Source organism: Anas platyrhynchos, chromosome 10 (assembly GCF_047663525.1).
Source record: "Anas platyrhynchos isolate ZD024472 breed Pekin duck chromosome 10, IASCAAS_PekinDuck_T2T, whole genome shotgun sequence".
Taxonomy (NCBI): domain Eukaryota; kingdom Metazoa; phylum Chordata; class Aves; order Anseriformes; family Anatidae; genus Anas; species Anas platyrhynchos.
In genome coordinates this window covers 16,491,793-16,503,912 of record NC_092596.1, presented here as the reverse complement: position 1 = coordinate 16,503,912, position 12,120 = coordinate 16,491,793, and the positions used below count along the sequence as shown (strand labels likewise).

The following is a 12,120-nucleotide window of genomic DNA, read 5'->3' as shown; positions in this document are numbered from 1 at the left end:
GCAGTCTGGGAGGCTTCATCAGCATTGTGAGCTTTGGCTGTAGACCTGTATTTTATGGCAAAAATTTAAATGTAAAGCGTCTAAATCTGTAAACAGCTCATTTGGTGCTAAGCTACCATCTTTGTCAATAGGCTGTACGTGGTGCTTTGCAAATACTTTTGCCATCATCTTCCCGTTTATTTCTCTTCCATGCTTATAAATTTTTTTATTTGATATATGCAGTAAACTGACTAGTCTAATATATGAGTAGACTGAAATATTAAATTCTACTTTTGGTCAAGACTGCAGAATTTATGACACATCACGTTTTTTGGGCACAGGCAAGATAATGTTAAATGTTTTCATTTGTGCTCCTTTTCAAGGAGCTTTGATTTATCTGTGAAAGCATCTTTTGGGAACAGTCACTTCACTATAGTTTTAATGTATGATGAAGTGCACATGTAAAGTTTCTGCAGCTACTGACAAGGCTGTGGTACCCTTCCAATTCTGCTCTTGGAGGGGAAAAAAAATAAACTGTTAGAAAAAAAGTCCCTTTCATTAAACTGTGAGATAAAAAAGGGAAATTGCTGATAATTGGTGTCCTAGGCTAGATTTAAATTGTAGAACTTGTGTTTTGTGTACAGGCTTTTCATTTAATTGCTTGTGCCAACTGGATGTATGAAGGGTATTATTTCAGAAGGTGTTTTTTTTGCCTGTGTGTTCCTTGTAGGGAGTTAAATGTGACACTAAATTGGGTTTCCAAGTCATTCTCTGGGAGGCTGTCATTCCTGCCCCCCACTCCCCCCCCCCACTCCTGCCAGCCGTCTTTCTCATGAGAATATTAAGTATTTCAGCTACAATTGTTGCTGAAATAGCTCAAAGCCAGGAGACTTGCAAACATCTAGTCCAAGTAGAAAAGAGGAATCCCATGAAAGGGAAGGGCATAATGCCAGAAAACAGACAAAAGCACAAGCAGCTAATTGCTGTAGGTGGTATGCAACTAAAAACGAAACTTGGGGGAAGCCAGCAAGCCCTGTCACACGAGACTGATCAGGGACTACATACAATAATTAAGACTATTAAACAAGACAAAATAAATAAGTGCAATTCCAGGTTGGAAGCAAAGCTTTCTTCTTGCAGCACTTGCTCCCTAAAGGCTTCTTGCCCACTCATTACTGAAGTACAGTATTACGCTTTGTTACGTTTACTGGCACTATTTGCACTTGTGGTGGAGCACAGATACCAAGAACTTAAGCTGTGCTTTCTACAGTCAATTTAATAACTGAACAGGTGCTGGTTATGTTGCAGATTTTGTTTTCCATCTCAATTTGACACTTGAGGCAAACTAAATTAAACAGATCTGGTGTTTTTTTTGGGGGTGCATATGTGGCAAATGTCCTTTGCGTGTTTTGAAGTTTAAAAGCAAACAAAAAAACAACAACAACTCACTTGCATGTGCTTGTGCTTAATCCTGGTTTGCACTGTGGGCGTAAATACTAAGCTATGATAATTTGTGTGCCAAAAACAGATTTTGAAGTGAGTGAAATAATTTAAAGATAGTTAAAGAGGGGAACTAGCAATAGATACTGGAAGTATGTGTGAATTTATGTGTATGTGTGTGTAAAATATGCATCTGAATGTTTATGTGTACATATTTCTGTTTAAAAAAAAACAAAAAAACAAATGTTAATTTGTAAGATTATTTCTGACTATAGTATAGCTTACTGATTCTTTTTTACCATTGTCTTTCTTTTCAGTAACCTTTATTTATCTCTGTCTTCATTACCTGGTTATGCCCAGATTGACAATGTTTAATAGAAGAATAGCACCCCTAAAGTTAGTGGCTCTCTATGTAAGTCACTTGTGTAAAGCTTTTCCAAACTGGGATGCTGAGTTTGTAGGCTCTTCAAGACAAAGACTTCCTCCTGCCTTACTTTTGCAAAGTACCATTTAAGTTGCAATGTATGAAACAATGACTGAATTGTATTCTTTTATTCTCATTTAACTATCTTTAAATTATTTTGCCATCCATTCTCAACACAATTGTACACCAATTAGGCAGCGGTATACTTTGTTTCAGACAAGCTTTGGGGTGGGAGTATATGTAAAGGCTTTCCTGAATTAACAATGTTAATCTCCAGTGCCTTTTCATGATTTTTTTTTCCACAAAGGTTTACTCTGCTCAAAGATGTAGAATTCAGGCTCCCCATATACATATCTGGAGTACTACTTTGTGTGCAAAGAATTTTTTCCTTTTAAAAAAAATGATTGTTGTTAATGAATGGTCAAGGTCTTCCCCCTCCTTCCCTCTCCTTTTAAATCAGATCTTGGGGTTAAGACTGAAAACTGCCTTTTGTTCTTCAAGTCAGACAGTGAGGCTGACGATGTGGGTTTCTGATTATTGGTGGCACAATGCAAAAGAATCGCTTTCCTTCATGAGTGCGAGGTGCTTTGTCGCCAAGGATTGTCTCAATGCCAGTAGCAAGGACAAATGTATGCAGGAGGAAAAGAGTCTTTAAGGGATGATGCTATATGGTATGGTGTGGGGTTGTTTTTTGTTGTTGTTTTTTCCCCTCTTCAAATCCACTTCTGTCTCCCCAGCAGTGAGGAAAGACAGTCTTTGTCGTGCTCTGTGTTTGTAATAAATGACCAGCGTATGTTTTTAACTCTGCCAGACTTCTTTTGTGAAGTAGATCAAACTTGCAGAGCCACCTTGCCGTGGCTTGTAAGTCCCGGTTATTTTGAACTGGAGCTGGGGAGGGGGAGCGGGGAAGAAAATCTTTCTGGGAGACAAGTTACACCTAAGCTTAGTTTGTGATTTTAGTGCAACTTGCCTCCCCTCTCAAAGTGCAGCAGTGCTAATGTTATCTTGAATCCCAGCCAACCTTATTAATGTCAAATGTAGCTGCCAGAGGGAATCTACTGCTCGCTATGACTGCTGGTGAGGACACCAGCCAGCTCCTGGTGGGAGGTAAAAGTTTGCAGGATCACCCCCAAATCAAGACTGTGGGCTGGGTAGAGTCCCCCATTCCCCTCCCCCTCCTTTTTTTAATGAAAGTTTATTTCATTTAGTGCTTCTTGTCAGTATCTATCACTGCTCCTGAAGAGCTACAGTTGAATATATTCTCCAAGGGCAATTATTGCTTTCCTTATCTTTTATAGCCAGCTTTGGCAGCTCTGCTGGAGGCCGAATGCATTTTCTATATCAGCAGTCAAAGCAGTGGCTGCATTCCTTTGCTGTGATACATGTAACGCCATGGCACCATCAGTAACAAAGGACCCAATTCGCTCTACATTCCCATGGTCTTGTGTATGGCCTGCCCGGCTCAAAGTTTACAAAGACGCCAAACAGCCAGAAGAATTGGGGTTTATGTTTCCTTTCAGTCTTTCACAAACACTTTATTGATCTGCGGCCTTTCCTGGCCACTCAGAGAATTAAGTAGTTACAAAATGGAATGATTTTCTTTTTTAAAAATTATGCATTTTTGTGTGTTTTATTATCTGTCTATTCATAATATTTTTATTTGAAATGAGTGGCTTCCTCCAAACTGCGATGGGATGTTCTTTATGTGCGTGAAAAACCCCAAAAGCTTTGACAATGATGAACACATTTAAGTTGTGCTCCACTTGTTTACAAAAGTCTCTATTTGGTAGCACATCAAAAGCATTTTTCTCTCCTCCGGCACAATGGTATATTCATGCTAGTAGTCATTACTCAGAGATTTGAAGCATCACTTTATTGGAGCCCACCACAATACAGTCTAAGACTCTTTGTTTCATTTGTTATTACCTTCTTTAAAAAAATGCATTTATTTCAGACCTGTTTGTAGTCAGTGACGGCTAAATTCCAGCCATGCCCTGCAGCAGCTCTGTCATTAATGCTGGTTGTGTGCATCTGAGGGGCGAGGGTGTTTCCTGGGGCTTGAGCTCCTTATGGGTTTCATCCCTAAGCATCCCTTGGATGGCACCACTGGTCCTCACTGAGGCTCCAGCTCCTCCAAAGGAATTTTTAGGGTCTCTTGGTCCCCTGGTCAATCCATGCCCAGCAAATCTTTAAAACAGAGTTGTCTTTACAGAGTGGATTTCCAGGTTAGGAATGCTTCTGCAACTTGTGTGGTGTTTTTTGTGTTGAATTTTTGGGATTTATTTTTATTATTTTTAAATACGTAAGTAGCTAAATTGCATATTTTATTTTATTTTTTAGTGTAGCTTGAAAGGAATTGGACATGCAGGCAGAGCTATTAATGTTTTAGTATTTGGAGTATCTTTATAGGACTGTAATTGGTAACTGAAGCCCACAGAAATTTTCTGCTTGTCAAAAGTACTTTCTGCACTTAAGAGAATGAACATCACAAAAAACACTTTTCAAGAGAAATTAATAGAGAAATTGATAGACTGAATGTAAAACACTCATTTCTCCCTTAATAAAAGGGAATGGGTGTATCCTTGGGAATGGGGAACCACTCATTGGGAGAGGGCTTCCTTGGGGCTGTAGGTGCTGTTATGCTCACCTCTGTGTCACACAGGCTAGAAAAATTAAAAATAAATAAATAAATGCAATAAATACAATACATAAATAAAATAATACAACTGCAAAGTTATGAACTTGTGGCAACGCAGCATGAAGCGACACGGGAGAGGAGAGCAGAAAACAGTGCTTCAGGAATTGAGGGATTGCAGAGGAAACTGATGTTAAATAAGGTTGTGATGGACAAGAGGAGGTGACTGCCCAGCACAAGACATGGGCCTGCAGGTGCTGTTTAGGGGAGGCTCAGACAAGGCTTAAATTAAATGCAGTGCAGGGTGAAATCTTTAATGCCAATAATAATTTCCCAGAGGAAGTGATGGAAGTACAGTAGCTGCCACGTTTAATGATGTATTTGAAGAGTACGTGCGTGTCAGCACGGGAGGACCGAGCTGGTGTTGGCTGAGGGACTTTTCCATCTGCCCTTGCATAGAACACGTGCCATATGTATCATCAGTGCACAGCATTTGTCCTGGGCTCCTGCAGTCTCCCTTGTGCCCATGTAATGCTGGATCATACAGTCCCAGGTATTCTCCAGACAGACAAGTCTCTCACTCCCTGTAAGGGAGAGGCCACAGCAGTGGTGCTCTTGGACCCTTCCGTGTCAGTGTCTGCTGGTCAGGACTGGCATGACGAAGCTGGTGGCTCTCTCTCTTTCAGCTCTGAAAGCGGTCTTTAAAAACAAGTGACACAAGGAAACCTTTAATAAATAAGCATGGAGAGGAGGGTTTTAGTAATGCTAGTTTTAGTGGGAGTTGCTGATTACAGACTACATTTTGGCAGACTGCGAAGGCTCTCCCTCACTTAGCGCGGCTTTTGATGTGTATGAGCCCGTGGCTGAGTGCTGGCAGCCCAGTAAGTGCCAGCCAGTCTGTTGAAGTTATAGGCCTTGGGAATGCAGCACAATGTTTCCTGCAGACATGCACTAGTCAGAAGTGATGCTGTGGTGGTGAACATCTGTGTACCGCTGTGGCACCTGTGTGATTCTCCTTGGCCAGCCCTGCTGGGATGATCGTGGCCACGTCTTGCCTTGATGTCTTCGTACAGAGCAAACTAGTCACTTGTTCACATCGGATTGTGTGGAGTTTCAAATGCAACACCACACTGCCTTTAATGAGTGATGGGGAGGGAATGTTGTTCTGCTCAGGAACATGCTTGAAATGCCCATTTTGGAGCAGAGGGTCTGTGCATCCCTGTGTGCTTGATGCGTGTTTTCCTTGAAGCAGCTCCATTAAAAGCCTTCATTTCTCTCTTTGTGTTAGATTCAATGCTGCTGGTAGCAGAGAGGCTGGAGGGGCCTTTTAATATTGAGTCAGTCATGGATCCCATTGATGTGAAAATTTCAGATGCAATCATGAACATGCAAGAGAACAGCATGCAGGTGTCTCAGAAGGTAAATGGGCAGTGGGGACACTGGCTTTATTTGTCTAGTGTATTGTATTTCCCTCTGGGTTCTGAAGAGGAGGTTTCTTGTAACTCCCATTTTGTAAAACCATTTCCTTCTCTTGCATAGGTTTTCCAGGGATGTGGCCAGCCAAAAACACTTGCACAAGGTCGAACTGCTCGCTCTGTCTCTGAAAGTGGTTTCAGTGCTCGCTTTAGACCATACAACCCGGAGGAGCGGCCAACTACAGCCGCTGGCACGAGTTTGGACAGGCTGGTGAGTGCCCTGTCTGGCCAGTACTATGCAGGTGCTACTCCCCTATGTAGTGTGGTGTTCTTTTTCCACTTGTAATTTGTAGTTGTTGGTTGGTGGTTTTCTCTTTTTCTTTCTTAAATATTCCTTGGCTGCCTTAAACTCTCCGAGGGGTGTAATCTCTCCATGGCTCTGGATGTAAATTACCTCAATGCTTGTGTGTCAGAAAGTGCCTGTTTAAAGGCTTTGCTTATGAGTAATATGTGTTTGAAGAGTGGTGTTTAATTTTGTATTAAAAAGTAAATCAACCATCAAAACGACACAACTTTACATGCAGCCTAAAGATCTGGCTTGTACACGTCTGTTGTGATAAAAATACCTTTCCAGCTTTGCTTTTAATGAGTGTTTGGTATTCTGGATTATGTCTGTTTTTTTTTTTTTTTTTAATAGGTTACTGATGTAAAAGAAAAGCTGAAGCAAGCCAAAAAATTTTGGTCATCTCTCCCTGGCAACATTTGCAATGATGAAAAGATGTCTGTAGGCACTGTCAACGAGAACGAGTGCTGGAACGGGAGCGCCAAGAGCAGGTTTGGAGAAACCCCTGCCCTGGGTGAACACTTCCCCTCAGTTTGTCCCCATATGCTGGCCTAACACCATGAGCCACTGCTCTTCCAGGGGTTACACACATCTCCCCTGAGCCTGGCTGCTCCTTTGGCTCATCTTCTTGTAGGCAAGAGAGCTTGGATGCAAAGCTAAAGGGTTGTCTGAGCTCTATGTGGTGGATTGTTTTAAAAGATACCCAGATGCGGTTTCTCTCTTCGCACTTAAGACTCTTACTGAGCACTCGCAGGTCTGGGGAGATGAGGTGTACAAAGCCTTGTCTAAAAGACTGGGATGCTCACATTGTGTTGTTGCTTCGGTGCCCCCACTTTGTGTTTCTTGCATAATGCTTACCAGGAGCTATTTCTGGGTTTCTTGTTAAGCAAGGGCAAAGGAGTTGAAAGCCAGAGAAAGGTCTGCTTCTCTGCTGCTGAGGACACTGGCACAATGGGACCAGTGGTTTTCATGCCCACTTTTTGTGGAAAAACAGTTACAAAACCTTTTTTTTTTTTTTTTCCCCTAAGAAAGAAATTACCAACACATGAATAAGCCAAAGAATTGCTGTCGTATGGTTTATGTAACTGTTTAACTTTTATTTTGGAAATAGAAGTTTTTTTTTTCCTGTTCGCTTACTGAGGAAATAAGCAAAATCCAAGATGTTCATTGTGTGTGTATATATATATATATATATATATATATATAAAAGTCCATGTTTTTCCAGCTGTTTTTCTTCATATTTACAGCTTTTGTTCTTAATATTTAGATACTTCTGGTGTGCAGGATTACTGCATAAATTTTACACTGTTTCATGGGTGCCTGAAACTCTGCATTGCTCAGCTAGCTTTATGGTTTGGGTCTCTGTCACAAGAAATGGCTCTGCCCTCCTAAGCTCTGCCCTCCTGTCTGCAGGAACTAATGTTGGTACTGTAATTAAGCGAAAGTAATATTTTCTTCTGTTAAACAATGATTTTTCTTGCAAGTCAGGTAATTGGATTTAGAAAGCAGTGTCATATATCTGGTCTGTAAGATAAAAGGTGTCATTCCTACTCTATAAGATGATACTACAAATGCCTGTTTCAGGAGATATATTCTGTTGGGTTTTGTTGCTCAGTAGCTCATTTAAACCAGCAGATTGTCCTTGTATTCAGATGTGCAGCAGTGCAGACCTGAGCATGCACACATCCTCAGGCAGAGTAGGGTGGCTGTTGTCTACCAATAAGTTGGGTTATGTTATCTCATTTTCAAAATCACAGATGTTTTTCCTGCTGGGGTTATTAGAGAAATTGCATCTCATGTCTATGTGGTGAGCAGTCCATATGTAACAGCTTTATTGTTGAGGTGTATTACGCAAAGCCAGAAAGACTCTTGCCTCCAACAGTTCCAGTAGGTTTCTCTGGCATAGCTATGACCCCAAAGGCTGTTTTCCTACAAGTGTCATCTAATTGGACATCAGGGCATCTCAATAGCTTGTGTTGCTCTGTTGCCTTGCAGCAAGCTGATTTATGCTGCTGTTAAGCCATTATTATTATAAAACCTAGATCTTCCTTCTTTTTTCAAACGGAGTTGAAAATTCCCCAGCCCCCACCCCAGGTAGAAGGCAGACATGTAAAAGGCACAGGATATATAAGAACACTGATTAATTTCTCATGCTAAGAAGCCAGAGAAGTGCTCCATGTGGGCTAGCATGTGGGAAGAAAGCATTAGGTTCAGAAAGCCACCTGAGCGGAGAAGCGGGGTTGGCATCACTGTCTTTCCACACTCTCACCCCTCAGTGTGGTCACTGCAGAGCTGCAGCTCCAGTAACGCCAGGAATGGTTTCTTTTTAGATATGACTTTGCAGTGACTGGAAACGGCTTGGCGAGTCAAGTGAATAACCCAGAGGTGGAGGTCGATATTACCAAGCCAGACATGGTGATTCGCCGGCAAATCATGGCTCTGCGGGTGATGACCAACAAGCTGAAGAATGCATACAGTGGGAACGACGTTGACTTCATTGACATCAGTACGTTTGCTTTTGTTTGCCTTTTGCTTTATTTTTTTCTTCCTCCTTTTAATTGGAGTTCATGCTAACACAGGGTAACTAGCTAAGCTTCAGCTATCTGTGAGTTAGTAAGGAGGGTGAGAAATTGTATCTCTGGCAGGCTGTGTGCAGAGTCTCATAAATGCTGAAATACTGCGCGCTGTGAGGCGTCGGCATTCTCCTTACACCAGGAGCATCACAGAGGCATCTGCATATTGTGATTTTGTGTGATTTTCTTTTTTTCTTTTCCTTGCTGCCTTTTGCAAACAAAGCATTGAGCTGCAGAGGGCTACAGCGTGTGTGTGTGTTTCCTGCAGGTGAGGAGAGCAGCGGGGAGGAGAGCGGCAGCGGCTGCGAGTTCCAGCAGTGTTCCCCGGAGTTCGAGTTCAATGCAACCGAAGTTACTGGAAACTCCAACAAGAGTGATAAAAAAGCGAACACTTCTGCCGCTACCAGTAGCGGTTTATCACAAGCAGCCTTGTTCCTTAGCATTTTGTTCTTGGCCATGCAAAGACAATGGAGATAATTGTGCAGCATAGGGGGGAAAAAAGACTTTTATTATCAAAGTTAGAAGGCACCTGCTTTCACTTTTATACCATCTAGTGACTTTGCTTTTTAAGTTAATGGACAACAGTGTACAGTTTTTACTATGTTGCCACTGGTTTTAAGATACTGATTTTTTTCCCTTGCTATTCTGGGAATAACAGGAATGGGGCCTACCAGTTTGTCCCGTTCACCAAGAGTCCATGATAGAGGTGGATAACAGAAATGTATATACAAGCCTGTAGTTAGCTCTGCATTTGTCTTTATCACTTTTTTATTTTTTATTTTTATTTTACCACATTTCTTACAAAAAGAAGAAACCCAGGGTCCTTTCTTGGCATGTAACAAGTATGTGTTTCTGAAATGAGAAATATCTGTACAGAAGCAGGTTTTATTTATCATGTTATCTTATGGGGAAAAATAATTACCAAACAAGCAGAAAACATGTTTCATGTAGTTAACTTCCCGTTTATCCACGTAATGTTAGTTGCCTTATCTGGAAAAAAGTGGAAGTAATTTGTCTGTATTATGCAGCGAAACAACATGAAGACAGAACCGGTCAGTGTGCCAAGTGCCCCATTTGCATAAGGTGGTAATGCCAGGAGCAGGTTGTACTTTCTTTACAGGATGTTTGGTTAAATTGGAAGAGACTACAGAGAATTCCAGTTTTGCAGATGCTAAGAAGAGTTATCAGTTGTTCCCCAGGATCCTTGCAATTAGCTGTAACTCATGTAGGTCAGTTCCTGAAGTGCATCTCCAGTGGGAATAAGGCATTAAACTTGTTTGGTTGGAAGCAACTTGTTGTGTCACAGATCCAAATGCCAACACGTGTCTTGTCTGCAAATTTGTTAGATGAATGCTGGATTGATTTTTTTTTTTCTATTTCTTATTTTTAGGAAAACTTTGGGGGTGAAGGAGGGAGAACTGTTGGTTTTGTTTTTGCAAGAGTTTTGTCTCCTCTCTGACCAGGGGCAGAAGGGAAGGCTGGGCAGAGTGCCCTGTAGCACTGTTGCAGGCAGGAGCTGGCAGGGCTGAAGACGCCTCCTTTTTGGTGCTCTTGGTCCCCTGGGAGCCAGTGCCCAAGCACAGAGTGACTGCAGCTTTTCGAAGCTATGCAAGACGCCCGTCTCTCTCTACGTATGCTTTTGCAGTTGGAACAGTGTTGTGGTACAACAACTCATTAATAAAGGAAAAGTATATTTTTAAGAAAAAGATATTAAATAATTTTTAAAAGAGTGGGGGGGGAAGTCTTCAGAAAGACTCAAAATTATTCTGCGTGTGTCTCCTCCTGCTTTAGGGTAGCCTTTAGGTCTGGCTGGATGCTGGGATCCAGCCAGGAGAGCAATCCAGAGAGAGGGAGGGTTTGCTGTATTCCACCCTTGTGTTGTAAGGATAATTTTCTATTTTTATATTGAAGCATTAATTACTTGTTAGCTCAGGGTCAGTGTTATATTCAACTTTATTTTCACACCAAATTTCTGCAAAGCTATAAAGATGGAATATTCTTGGCTGGTATAAACAATCCTGAAGGCTTAATTTTACTAGAAGTAGCCCGTTATTTATTAAAACATGATGTTAGTAGAGTAGGGATATTCTGGCTAGATTATTTTTCTTTAGAAAATAAATCATGGAAGCATAAAATTGAAAAAGTTATAAATTTATGTGTGGGAAAAAATGGATTGTAAATAGCTAAGTTGCCTTGTGAGGAATTGGAAAATGTGCTGATACTTAGAAACTACCTCAGTTCTGAGGAATTTCCTTTCTAGCTTTGAGTGCTATTACATTTACTTGGTAGAAGTGAATCTGGTCTCCAATATGTAGCTGAAAGAGTTATCCCTATAGACCTTGTTAGATTGTTTTTAATTTAGAGAGTTGAACTACATCCAGCTGTTTTCTTTCAGCTAAGTTCCTTAACAAAGAGAATTTCTGAATTAAATATTGCTGATGGTTTCCATGACTTTTACTGATTTGTTTGGTTTCATGGCATTTTCTGATTGCCCTTTAATTATTTAAATGGTTCTAACCATTTGAATTTTAATCCTGAAATAAACAAACCTTAGATGCACTACCATTGTAAATATATCACAGTAAGGTCTGACTGGATAACCCTTCTGGCTTATACCCAGCTGGCAGGCCGGCAAAGTTAAATGAAGAAAAAAAAATTTAAACTTCTTCAGAGCTCAGAGAATGGTGAAACAAAAGCCCTGTGTTCAGAGCGGCTGACTTTTCCAAGATCTCAGTTTTTGGCAAAAATGTTCATATGTAAGAAAGTTGCTTGTAAATTCTCCTGCTTTTAAGCGTTCTGCCCAGTGTGTACTTAAAGAAAAACATTTCTGAATTTATATTTATCATTTTACATCTAATTGCTTACTAATTATTATTCATTAGTTTGGTAAAAGCGAACAATGCAAAGACCTGACGTGAGTTTTAAACTTGTCCAGTTGATGTTGTTAATAGCACAACAATCCTCCACTATATCAAGGACAGATTTGTCACCTGGGGCTACAGGAAACAAGAGTAAACATCAATGTAGGATGATGAAAAGTTGTGTTCCTGCTTTTATTTTGTGTTTGTGTGTGAAATTGGCTCTCTGACATGAGCTTGTAAACTAAACCATACGGGTGGGGACTGAGGCATGCTGCTGGCTGCTTGCTCGTCAGAAGGCATCTGCTCCATTTCTTCCAGTGTTTGTTTTTTTCCAAATAACCATTGCCATTATGGTCATGATTTAAAGAAAAATTCCCATGTATAAATTAATAATTAATGCAAGTACTAATGAGCTTCAAAAACAAAGTTAACCAGAGAAGGTGGTATTCT

At 40.8% G+C, this 12,120-nt stretch overlaps 1 protein-coding gene across 3 annotated transcripts in view; it reads left to right on the top strand.

The window, feature by feature from the left end:
• GPC4 (glypican 4) overlaps positions 1-11,847 on the top strand; it is a 69,718-nt gene extending 57,871 nt beyond the window's left edge. For all 3 annotated transcript variants that reach the window (XM_072043158.1, XM_027464876.3, XM_072043157.1), the window contains 5 exons: positions 5,767-5,897; positions 6,018-6,164; positions 6,591-6,727; positions 8,567-8,742; positions 9,078-11,847. In XM_072043158.1, the coding sequence (XP_071899259.1) occupies positions 5,767-5,897; positions 6,018-6,164; positions 6,591-6,727; positions 8,567-8,742; positions 9,078-9,286 (800 nt within the window). In that variant the 3' untranslated portion in view covers positions 9,287-11,847. The remainder of the gene's footprint in view (positions 1-5,766; positions 5,898-6,017; positions 6,165-6,590; positions 6,728-8,566; positions 8,743-9,077) is intronic.
• Positions 11,848-12,120: the final 273 nt, after the last annotated feature.